At 55.1% G+C, this 11,502-nt stretch overlaps 1 protein-coding gene across 1 annotated transcript; it reads left to right on the top strand.

Moving 5' to 3' along the window:
• The first annotated feature begins 229 nt into the window (after positions 1 to 229).
• LOC124506105 (synaptotagmin-15-like) lies at positions 230 to 7,581 on the top strand. The gene is made up of 8 exons (XM_047072097.1): positions 230 to 410; positions 1,154 to 1,349; positions 1,847 to 1,989; positions 3,190 to 3,476; positions 5,001 to 5,171; positions 5,797 to 5,917; positions 6,731 to 7,033; positions 7,439 to 7,581. The coding sequence occupies exons 1-8, from the start codon at positions 230 to 232 to the stop codon at positions 7,579 to 7,581; spliced, it is 1,545 nt and encodes a 514-aa protein (XP_046928053.1).
• Positions 7,582 to 11,502: the final 3,921 nt, after the last annotated feature.

Below are 11,502 nucleotides of genomic sequence, written 5' to 3'. Positions count from 1 at the left end.
CCTGGCGCTCACCGGCGGCTCCCCCTTCGCCGGCGACCCGGGCCTGGCCGGGGCGGAGCTGCGGCCTCCGGGGGCGGGCTCCCTTCCCCAGCCGACTGCCGTCAGGACCCGACGAGGGACCGCCCCCGCGCCCGCCGACGGCACCGCCGCGCTTTAGAAGCCTGCCCCGCGGCGAGTGGAGGCGCGGAGACCAGTGCGCCCCAGCCCCGGCAGCCCGCCGAGCAGTGTCATGGCGGGTAAGTGCCCCTTCCCCACCCGCGCCCCCAGGGCGGCGTCGGGGGCCCTCGGCCCCCAATTCCCCCCGCCCCCCCTGCCCCGCTGGGGCGCCGCCCGCACCTGCCTGTGGCTCCTAGCGCGGGAAGAGGTGGAGAGGGAGGCCCGCTCCTCGAGGACCTTTGGGGGTCAGGAAGGTGGGGGGGAGTGTCTCCTTCTCACCACTCCCCTCGTCCAGACCCCAGAGCCCCGGAAGCCCCGTGTCCTCACGTGACCCGAAGGAGGCCCCTTCTTTGTCAGAGGAAGGCAGCAGGCGCCTGGGAGCGAGCGTCCCAGAGAGGGCGCTGAAACGGGAGTGGATCCTGCCAGGCCCCCGCAATTGTACGGGTGCAGGCAGCAAAGGGTACTTGTGTCTCCGTTTCTCACGCCCACTGCCCTTTTCTTCATCCACACTCCCGTCGTCTCCAGCGGACTCCCCTAAGAGGGTTCATCTTGATAGAGGGTTGAACAAGGGATTGGGTTGTAGAGACAGTTACAGAATTCAAACGTGAGTTCGGCCTCTCAGCAGGTTCCAGGACCCCAAAGGATAGGGCTGGGAATGCAAACCAGGACATCACCCCTTCCTGGGCTTTCCTTACGTACATGATGCCCACACTCGGGTTTGCTCTCAAGCTTGAATAGGAGTCCAGGGAAGATAAAGGTTCTGGTAAGAGCAGATTTAATTTCTACTCAGAAGCACAAGAAAATGGTTCATTTCAGCCAGAATCTCAAGTCCAGGGCCAGCTGCTTTCCAAAGGAACAGGAAGCCTGCTTCTGTGTCGCTCCTGGGGTCCAACTCAGGGCATGTGGTTGCTGCCCAAATCCTGCCCCCAGCAGGTCCGTGGTGTGAAGGGGAGTGGCTTTCTCCAGGCATCACAGTCCTAGTGGTCTTTGCCCCCAGAGCAGGTGGCCCTGGTTATCGGGGGCCTCGCTGGGGGGCTGCTGCTGCTACTGCTATTGATCTGGGTGAGCTGCTGTCTCTGGAAGAGGCTTTGTGCCATGTTCACCTATGAGGAGCTGCCAGGGACCACAGCTGCGTCCAGCACACAAGGGGACAAGCTCTGCCCGCCATATGCCGCCAGGACCCAGACAAGCAGGTAAGGCAGGGTGTGGGGCCAAGCAAGCCCCTGGCCTTGCTTAGGGCCCTCCCTGTGGCATTGCCCTTGGAGTAGGGTGGGAAAGGAAAGGTCTGTTTATGGGGTGCCTCCTGTATGCGGTCATCATGGTGGGAGCGATCATGAAGAAACCCCAGAATTGTCACCACAAGCTATGAGGCAGGCATTATGAAGCTCGTTTTCCAGAATGAGCTTATTTCCTATAGGCTCAGAGGACATAAGTAACGGGTCCAGGGAACACAACCAGTAAGTGGCTGAGGCAGTGCTGGCCCCACTGGCTGCAGACAGGCAGAGGTATTGGCTGCGGGTGGGGGTGGGGGGCAGGCGGGGGCAGGTGTGGGCCCAGAAAATGGTGCTCTTGCCTCCTCCTGGCTCCTGCTGGCTTTTCCTCCCCCAGCCTCTGACACTCAACCCCTATGGGCTGTGGGAGCCACACCTTCCACCTGCCACCAACATGTCATCTTCCCGCCTCGGGACAGGCCACCAGGTGTGCCATTCGTGGTGCCCCCTTCCTTCCAAGACCGAGACTGGGTACCCCTGAACAGTGGAGAGTGGGCTCAGGTCCCACGGGACCCCTGCCCAGCCCCGGAGCTCCTGCCCCACACCTCCAGCAGCAACCTTGGTGAGTGCTCCTGCCAGAGCCTGCCTGGGGTCGGGGTCTGCTCTGGCCGGGGTGGAACCATTTGGTTTCATGGGCCTGACCCTGGAAAACAGCCTGGACCAGCAGCCTTCCAGTGATGCCCCCAATTACCAGGTCCACTTGTTCTGGGGGCAGAGACCACCAGGATTGTGGTGCCTGGGGAAAGCCCACACCACTGGCCTCCTGGGGGCAGAACTTAGGCAGCAGCCCCACCCCCTGGGTTGGACCCCAGGAGTGAAACAGAAGCAGGGGTGCTGCTGGCTGGGCTCTGCTGAGTCTCAGCAGTAAAGCCATTTCCCTTGGGATCCTAGTGCTCTGGGCAGAATCTTCTGGTTTCCCTTGGGAAGAGTGGCCCAGTGACCATTCTTTCCAGGTACTTGGGTTTACGAAATGCCTGCTGCACCCTAGCCTCTACCAGATATGGCCTCATGTGCCATTGTGGAGTAAGACATCACCCTGCCTGTTTGGGGGGAGAGATCCTCACCCCATTTTGCACATTCATAAACAGAGGTTCGGAAGGCTAACAGTGCCTTGCCCAAGGTCACAGAGGCTGTAGGCAACAGAGGGATTGGAACCCTGGTATGCGGGTGCAGAACATTTGATGGGTTCTTTCCTAGACTGATTGGTTGGCTGATCCAGAGTTCAGAAAGGTGGGAGCTGGGTGCTCAGCTTTCTGCCCATACCTTTGCTCTGAACACCTTCCAAGATACCTTCCCAGGAACCACTCAGTTATCAGCGAGGCCCTTCTAATTTCAACAGGAATAGAAGAGGCAAAGTTTTATCACTGAGACATCCTCTGAACACCATGGACAGGGGCCAGGTCAGGTCCTGGGCACTATGAACCCCCTGCCCAACAAGCAGGCCCTGACCTAAGGGGCAGGGATTAAATGAACACTGTTCACCCTGCTGGGAGCCGCAGAGGGAAGCAGGCCTGGATATGCCCTGCCTTAGTGCTGGCAGGCTGCCTGAGGAGCTGTACTAGAGAGAGAGGTTGTGTTCAGTCTAGAGAAGGGCAGGGGGTGGATGTGGTCTGGAGAGGCCAGTGAACTGCCTACTAGAGGCTCAGCCAAGAAGAGATGAGCAGGGGGCAGGGGTGGTGAAGCCCAGAGCTCGCTGTCCCCCATGGCCCTGCCTTCCTCTGGCCTGGCAGACCACCCCGCCCCTGTGTCATTGGAAATACAGGCATGGTGGGGACCATCAACCCAGAGCTATACAAGTTCCTAGAGGACACGAGTGAGACGGACTTCCCTGAGGGTTGCCTGGGGCGGCTGTGGTTCTCCTTGGAATACCAGCAGGAAGCCGAGCGGCTGTTGGTGGGCTTGATCAAGGCGCGGAGGCTGCAAGGCCCCTCAGAGACCTGCAGCCCCCTGGTGAAGCTTCATCTGCTGCCCGACGAGCGGCACTTCCTCCAGTCCAAGACCAAACACAAGACCTCCAACCCGCAGTTTGATGAGCACTTCATCTTCCAGGTAAGGCCTCTGGTGCAGACAGGGTCTGGCCTCCTGGGAAGGAGCAGACGTCGTGCAGGTGAGCTCCAGCCTTCTGTGCTAGCCAGGGCCCTGCAGCCCCCCAAGACCCCTGATGCCACCAGCTGTGCTTTCCCCTGCCTGCCCTGTCCTGACCGCTGATGATGGGGGTAGGGCAGAGACTAGGGAGGTGAGGGGGTAGAGGGCTGGGCTCCTTCTGGCCAGGCTGCCTAGATGAGAGAACGAGAAAACACATTCTTGGAGCACCTACTGAATGCCTCGCTCTGGCCCATGGGGCTCTGGAGAAGTGCTCCAAGGCTTTGGAGCACTGTGAGGTTTCTGGCAAGGTTATCTAAAGAAGGCAGAGGGCAAGCCCCCCATGCCCCTTGGGGTGGGGGCAGGAACTTGCCTATCCCATCAGAGACCGGTGCAGGACCCTAGAGCCATCCTGCAGCAGGTGGTGCGTTTGCTGGCCTGTGGGCGGGCTGGCTCAGGGTCTGGAGGTGCGGAGGCTGTCTGGGCACTGAGCCAAGCTCACAGGTACCTGGGATCCTGAGCAGGTGACTGGGGGCCCCTTATGGGAAACCAGCCATCAAGAGCTGCCTTGAAGCCTTGGGCAAACATTTTCAAGAGCGGACAGCAGGCTGGCTGGCAAGGTAAGGACAGTCCAGGCAGCATCCAGAAGAGGGTGATTGCTGAGCCAGAGCCCTGATTCTTGCCTTCTTCTGGGCCGAGAGCTGTAGCTGAGAGGAGGGGTGGCATGGGGCCCATCTCCCGGCCTCCTGCTGGGGACCAAGGCTGTGGGAACTCACAGGTGACCTCGCCCTTCTCGGGGCATGAAGCCTTGTGACATGAAGGCATGTAGCCTTGCTGACTGGCCTGGCCACATGTCACGCTCACAAACTGATTTTTGTTTAACCATCACTCTCCTGCCCCGTCCCAACTTGATTCTGCCTCTTTGTGCTTTAATGGGGGAGGGGAAGGAGAAGAGGAAGAGAAGCAAATCAGTATTAATTGACCATCTGCCAAACATCAGACCCCATGATTGCGTGGGGAACTCAAAGAGTAAGAACCACTATCCCCATTACAGATGAGGACACAGCCTCAGGGAGAGGGGTGCCCAACTCAGATGGCAGAGACGGGCAGGTTCCCTGGGCTCCAGTGTGAGACCTCCTATACATTTATGTGCGGGCAAATCACTTGGAGGTCCTGTTAAATGGTAGATTCCCTTCATGGGCCTGAGGTGGGGCCCAGGTCCTATATTTCTAGCAAAGTCCAGGCGAGTGGTGAACGCTGCTGGTCCTCAAAACACACCCTGCAAGGCAAGGCTGTGGCACACACTCCCGCTTCCCAGGGGTACTGGGCTCGCTGCTGGAAAGGGCCCCCTGAGGATGCCTGGGTTTGGGGTGTGCAGGTCCCTGGTTGAGTCACCTGTCACCAAAAGCTCCTGGGTCCAGAACAGCATGCCATCCTATCCCATCCCCTGTCTCCACACCTGACCCCAGCGCAGACCCTCATCTCCCCCAGGTGTCCAGCAAGAGCATCACTCAAAGGGTACTCAGGTTCTCCGTGTACCACGTGGACAGACAGAGGAAGCACCAGCTCCTGGGCCAGGTGTTCTTCCCCCTCAAAAACGAGACCCTGGCAGGTGACTGCCGGCGCCTCATCTGGAGAGACCTGGAGGCTGAGAGCCTGGAGGTAAAGGTCAAGGTCACCAGGCATATACCACTGTGTGTCAGACTACCGTGGGCAGGTGTGACCCAGCACCTGTCGGCCAGCGACAGCCCTCAGCCTACTGCCCACTGCCCCTACCGGTGTGACTCAGGGTTCTGGGCCTGGGCCGCAAGTGCATGGGACAAGGGGGCAGAGTGGAGCCGCTCCTGGGCAGGGAAGGGCCGCCTGAGGTTCTCTCGCCCTGGAGATCAGAGACTTGTAAAAAGTCCACACTTAAATTCCCACCCAGATCAGACAGCTGTGAAAGGTGACACCCCAAATGGTCCAACCGAGGAAAATATTTACCCTCTATCTTCCTGACCCCCGAGAGGATGGTGGCAGCTTGGAATAGGCTTTGGAATCCCCTAGACCTGGGTCTGTGTCCGAAGCTCTGCCCCTCACTACCGTGTGATCTTCAGCAAGTCCCTTCAGCTGGCCAGACCTCAGTTTCCCCATCCAAGCCCAAATGAGGGTGGGCTTAAAGGAGAAAAGTGCCACACAGTACCACTGCCTGACTGCCGGGACCAAGGAGGAAGGCACTGCCGGGAAGGCACCGTGGCTCCTCCGGCACCTGCTAACTGACCCGGGTGCCTTCCTCTCGGCCTCCCAGCCTCCCTCTGAGTTTGGAGACCTGCAGTTCTGCCTCGGCTACAACGACTGCCTGCGCCGCCTGACCGTGGTCGTGCTGCGAGCCAAGGGCCTCCAGCTCCAAGAGGACACGAGTTTTGTCAGTAAGTTCTCCTCCCCCGGGCAGGTTCTGTCCTGTGAACTTGGGGCCGGGAGCTGGAGTCTGTCCCTTGCCCCTGGCCATGCAATTCCTGCCTGTGTCTGAGCCGCCACGGGAGTGCTCACCACCCTCTGTGGACAACTGTGATGTGGGAAACCACTTCCTTAGATTGAACCCACCTTAGATTGATCCCGCCTCTACCTCTGCCCTTCTGTGAAGGACTCCAGTTCCTCCAGGGCCAGACCCCGCACCCCCTTGCCCCCAGGGAGGGTTCCCCTGCACACAAGGCATGGCGCCCGGCTGGAAGAAGAGGCATCCCGGGCCGACAGGCAGCATGGGGTGCTGCTTCCTCTAGCCCCCCAGAACCCAGCAGCTGGAGGAGCGAAGGCCCTGCTCTGGCTCAGCATAATGTCCTGCCCTTATGTGTCCCCCCCGCCACCCCCCCTAGCAAGGTGGTGGCTGTCTGCCATTTGTGTGTCTCCGCATCTGGGTCACTGTAAGCAAGTTGTCATTCAACCTTCCACTGTGGATCCAAAACCCATATGAGCCCCACTCCAAAATTCAGCCCTCTGAAGCAGAAGGTGTTTAAGGGGCCCCAGGGAGCCTGAGCAGTCAGCAGGCAGAGAGGGCCCCCCTCCACCAAAGGGAGGGATGGGGGTGTGGTGCCAGGCCCTGGTAAACAAGGGCCAGCCGAGCCGTGGGCGCATTCAGGAGGCACAGAGGAAGGAAGAGGAAGGGAGCCCAGCGTTTCCTCCCGCGGGCGTGAGGCCATACGCTAATCAACCCTGTTTCCTCTCCTAACGCCCTCTGGCTATAGTGGCTGTGAGCAACGGGGGTCCTGGCGCCCAGGGTGGGCCGCGCCCTCCCAGCCAGACCTCCCACAGACCAGAGGCTGGACCCCGCCCGCTCCTCCCGGCAGACGGTCTGCACTGCCCCGCAGGTGTGTGTGTCAAAGTGTCTCTGATGAACCACAACAAGTTTGTCAAGTGCAAGAAGACTTCGGCTGTCCTGGGCTCCGCCAACCCCGTGTACAGCGAGACTTTCAGCTTCAAGGCCGACCCCGCTGAGCTGGACACTGCCAGCCTCAGCCTGACCGTGCTGCAGGGCGCCGAAGGAGAGAGTAAGGCTGCCCCCGCACCCCGGCCGGGCTGTTGGGGACACGGGCAAAGGAGGAGCGTTCAGGCAGCGTGAAGGTGATGGAAGAGGGCTTCTTTCTGGAGGGACCCCTTTCTCCCTCAGCTCTTTGGCGTGAGGCTGGCTTAAGATGTCTCATGAGGAGGGTGAGAGGCAGAGTAGGTGACCCCATAGGGCTGGCTCTCCACCTGGGCTCCCTTTTCCATCTCCGACTCCAGAGCAAAGGCAGGGTCCTTTGGGGGCTGTCAGCTCATGCTTAGAGAGGGAGGGGGCTTGCTCCACCCTTCCAAAGGAGGAGTAAGTGAGAGAGAGAGAGAAGGCACGGGGGATGTTGCTGAAGTGATGTGGTTTCTGTGGTCCAGAGAGTGACGACGTTTTCCCTCCCCCGCAGAGAGCCATGCGCTGGGCCGGGTGGTGGTGGGCTCCTACATGTATGCCCGGGGCAAGCAGCTGGAGCACTGGAACGAGATGTTCAGCAAGCCCAAGGAGCTGGTGAAGCGCTGGCATGCCCTCTGTCGCACCACTGAGCCCTGACCGCGCCCTCGGGTCTGCGGGGGAGCCTGCTCTCCTCTCCCCTGTGGCAGCCGCAGGCCTGGATGCTCCAGCCAGCATCTTGCTGGGCCGGGCCGGCCGGAGCCAGGGCACTGTGAGTGCCACCACGCAGGAGAGAAGGGACGAGGGAGCCCCAGCCAGCTTGGCAGCGTGGCTGGCTGCCACCCGCTAGCCTCAGGTACCCTCCCGACTCACTCCATCCTCCTCTCCCCGTGGGGCTGCCTGGGCTCCGAATCCCAGGCACCACAGTCCCGATTTGGACCGGAATCTCAGGCATTCAGAAGAAATACTCTATTCAGCGATAGCAGAGCTGTGTGTGCTCACTGGAAACTTAGGCTCCACCATCCCAGAAAGCTGATGGCATGTTGATGCTAAACCTATATGGGCTCTGGTTTCCCTGCCTCCCGTTTAGTAGAGAACACAGACTGCGCCGGGGGAATAATGGGGTGCAGGGGGCGCCCAAAGCACTGATTTCAGTTGGTCCACAATAAATAGCACAGTCTGAAAGTTGGGTTGGGCAGTTCAGTGTGGAACAGCCCCAGGATTCCTGGGCAGCACGGCGTGCCCACAGCTCAGGAGAAAAAGCTCTCAGGGATCAAGACTCGCTGGCTTTAGGACCTGGGAAATAACATTGGGAACAGCCCACCCAGGTAACAAGTGGCGGACGTGTTCTCGGCATCCTGTCCCTGTGCCAGGGAGGAGGCCTTCACCTGTGTTAGGGCCCTCCCAGAGCTGGGTCAGACCCTGGCCCACATCATGCCACATCTTGCCCATAATCCAAGCCTCACACCCCTGGTCTTACAGGTGTTCTAGTGGCTTCTGTGGTCTCCCTGGTTGACAGCATTCAGCTCCTTGGGGCTCTCAGTTTAGGCAGGAAATGGTGAAAGCATGCGGTCAAAAGTGTAGCCCGCAGGGCTGAGAGCTTTTCCCATAAACCTAAGTGATTTCATTATGGGGACTGTGTTGTGGCAGGTGTCTGTGTGAAGTTCATTAAAATGGAAGTCCCCACAAACCACAGTCATCCGATCCCCGTGAAGTTGTACTCAAGGTAATGAGCAGCCATCGCGTCTGTCTCTGTTAACAGGCAACCTGCATTTTCACCCAAATGCTGTTGAACTTGCGGGGTCAACACACCGTATTGTGAAAATGGAACAAACTTTAAACCCGTGTTGTCTCTTTTCTTATGCAGTGAAGCAACTTCAGCAAAAGAAAGTAGCCATCATTATTCTCTGTTGGTGCCTCTTTAACTTCGCTTCCCATCTGATCTCTGTCAATGCATAAAGACTCACTTTACCTGGCAGTGGTCCAAACAGAATATCTTGTTTACTTTTTTTCATTTATTGTACACACACATTCCAACAAAGCCCACACTCCTGTCATTTCTTTGTTTTTAGTTCTTTTTTTATGTTTTATTTTTGAGACAGTACAAGTGGGGGAGGCTCAGAGAGAGGGGGACAAAGGATCTGAAGTGGGCTCTACACTGACTGCAGGACTGCAGCAAGCCCGATGTGGGGCTGGAACTCAGGAACTGCGAGATCATGGCCTGAGCCGAAGTTAGATGCTCAACTGACTGAGCCACCCAGGCGCCCCTCCAGTAATTTCTAATAACATCATAGCACACACGTGATAGGGGTTCTCTATATGTTTGGATAGCAGGCTACTAAACTGGGACTATTTCCATTTCACCTGGGGTCCTGAGACAAGAGGTGCCAGCCACCCTACTTTCAAGGCCTTTCCAGGGCCACTTGGAAAAGTTGTTAAGTATCCCCTTTGCAGGACAGAGTGAACTGGTGCAACTGACTCACAACTGAACATTCTCAATGGCAAGAGATTGGCAGGCTCTCTGGTCTGATGGGGAAGAAGAAGGGATTGCTGTATTGGGCTGGAATGTCTACAGACATGGTCAGGGCAAAAAACACACAAGTGCTTCCGCTGGACGAGCGAGAGGTGACCTGAGTTGTCTCAATCCTGTCCTCCAGGTGATCCCTGCAGAATGAAGAAGGCCTTTGCATTTCCACAAAGCATTGTAGAATCAGCTTGTCAGTTTCCACACCAAAGAAATGCTAGAGTTTGACTGATCTCCATGGAGTATACAGACCAGTTTGGGACCATTTTTTATCCCTACAATACTGAATCTTCAATCCATTAACATGGTATATCCCTCCGTTTCTTTTGGTCTTTTGCAAGTTTTCTTAAAACCATTTTGTGGTTTTCGGGAAAGTATTTTTGTGCATCTTTCACTAGATTCTTAGATGTTTTATATTTATGTTTGCTGGTATGTAGAGATTCTATTAACTTTAGTATGTGGACTGTTTCTATTGAGTGGTCTTACTAAAATAACTTAAATTGTAATACTTGGTAGATTCTTTGTATTTTCTTTGCATATAGCTATGACCTCTGCAAACGACAGTTGTGTTTCTTCCTTCACAATCGTTATGGCTTCTTTATCTCGTCAAACTGCAGTGATTGGGCAACTGGGCAAGAAAAAGAAACAAAACCAACCAGATTGTAAAGGAAGAAGTAAAACTATATTTGCAGATGACATGGTCTTGTCTATAGGGAATGCTAAGGAATTGTCAAAAACTGTTAGAGCTAATAAACGAGCTCAGCAAGGTTACAGGGTACAAGATGGAAACCCAAATTGCACTGGCTGGGACCTCCAGAGAGTGCTGGCTGCCAGTAGGGAGAGCATGCAGGTAGCCTTCTTAGTCTTAGGGGGGAAGCTTTCAATATTCACTACTACGTGGAATATTTGCTATTGGGCCTTTAACCTACTCATGATTATGTGTTCTCAATTTGTTAAGTTTTTTTTATGGGGCACCTGAGTGGCTCAGTCGGTTAAGCATCTGACTCTTGATCTTGGCTCAGGTCATGATCTCATGGTTCATGGGATTGAGCCCTTGTCAGGCTCTGTGCACTGAGCTTGGAGCCTGCTTAGGATTCTCTCTCTCCCTCTGCTCCTCCCCCGTGATCTCTCTCTCAAAATAAATAAATAAATAAAAATGTTTTTAAGTTTTTTTTTTATCATAGCATTGTTTTATCAAATACTTTCTCTGCGTCTTTTCAGTTAATCATATTTTTCTCCTTTTTTTTAATGTGATGAATTGTACTGATTTCTGAATGTCAAACCAGGGGCACCTCGGTGGCTCAGCTGGTTAAGCAACCAACTTCAGCTCAGGTCACAATCTCGTGGTCCATGAGTTTGAGCCCCAAGTCAGGCTCTGTAATGATAGCTCAGAGCCTGGAGCCTGCTTCAGATTCTGTGTCTCCCTCTCTTTCTCTCTCTCTGCCCCTCCCCTCCTTGCACTGTGTCTTTCTCTCTCTCTCTCTCAAAAATAAACATTAAAAAAAATTGAATTTCAAACCAAACTTACATTCTTGTAATAGAAGCCAGTGGTGTTTGTGTTCCTCTGTCTGTCTGTATGTCTGTGTGGACACACACACACACACACACACACACACACACGGTAGTACTTGGACTTATTTCTTTAAAATCTAGATTTATTTGCTATTATGTTTTTAATTACTTTTTAATATCCTTACATACCAACATCATTTTTTAAATTATTTTTGTTAGGACTTTACATTTTTAGAGCAGTTTTAGGTTCACAGCAAAATTGAGGGGAAAATACAGAGTTTTTTTTCATACACATCCATAGCATCCTCCCATTATCACCATCCCTCACTAGAGTGGTACCTTTGTTACAACTGATGAACTTATATTGATACATCATAATCACCTAAGAAACACAGTTCACATCACGGTTTACTCTTGATGATGCACATTCTATGGGTACGGACAATGTCTGGTGACATGTTATTACATTTTTAAGTGTTCTTGCAGTTATGTTCATAAGAGATTTTTCTATAATTTTTTTTATTGCAATGTCCTCGCGCTTGAAA

Source organism: Lynx rufus, unplaced genomic scaffold, assembly GCF_022079265.1.
Source record: "Lynx rufus isolate CCGP_SWC_20201006 ecotype Redwood Valley unplaced genomic scaffold, mLynRuf1.p SCAF_11, whole genome shotgun sequence".
Taxonomy (NCBI): domain Eukaryota; kingdom Metazoa; phylum Chordata; class Mammalia; order Carnivora; family Felidae; genus Lynx; species Lynx rufus.
This window is presented reverse-complemented; position numbering and strand designations above follow the sequence as displayed.

Coding starts and splice junctions, on each gene's coding strand:
- LOC124506105 (XM_047072097.1), top strand. CDS start 230: ATGGCGGGTAAGTGCCCCTTCCCCACCCGCGCCCCCAGGGCGGCGTCG. Junction 1,350..1,846: donor GCCAGGACCCAGACAAGCAG/GTAAGGCAGGGT, acceptor GCCTCGGGACAG/GCCACCAGGTGTGCCATTCG. Junction 5,172..5,796: donor TGGAGGCTGAGAGCCTGGAG/GTAAAGGTCAAG, acceptor TCGGCCTCCCAG/CCTCCCTCTGAGTTTGGAGA.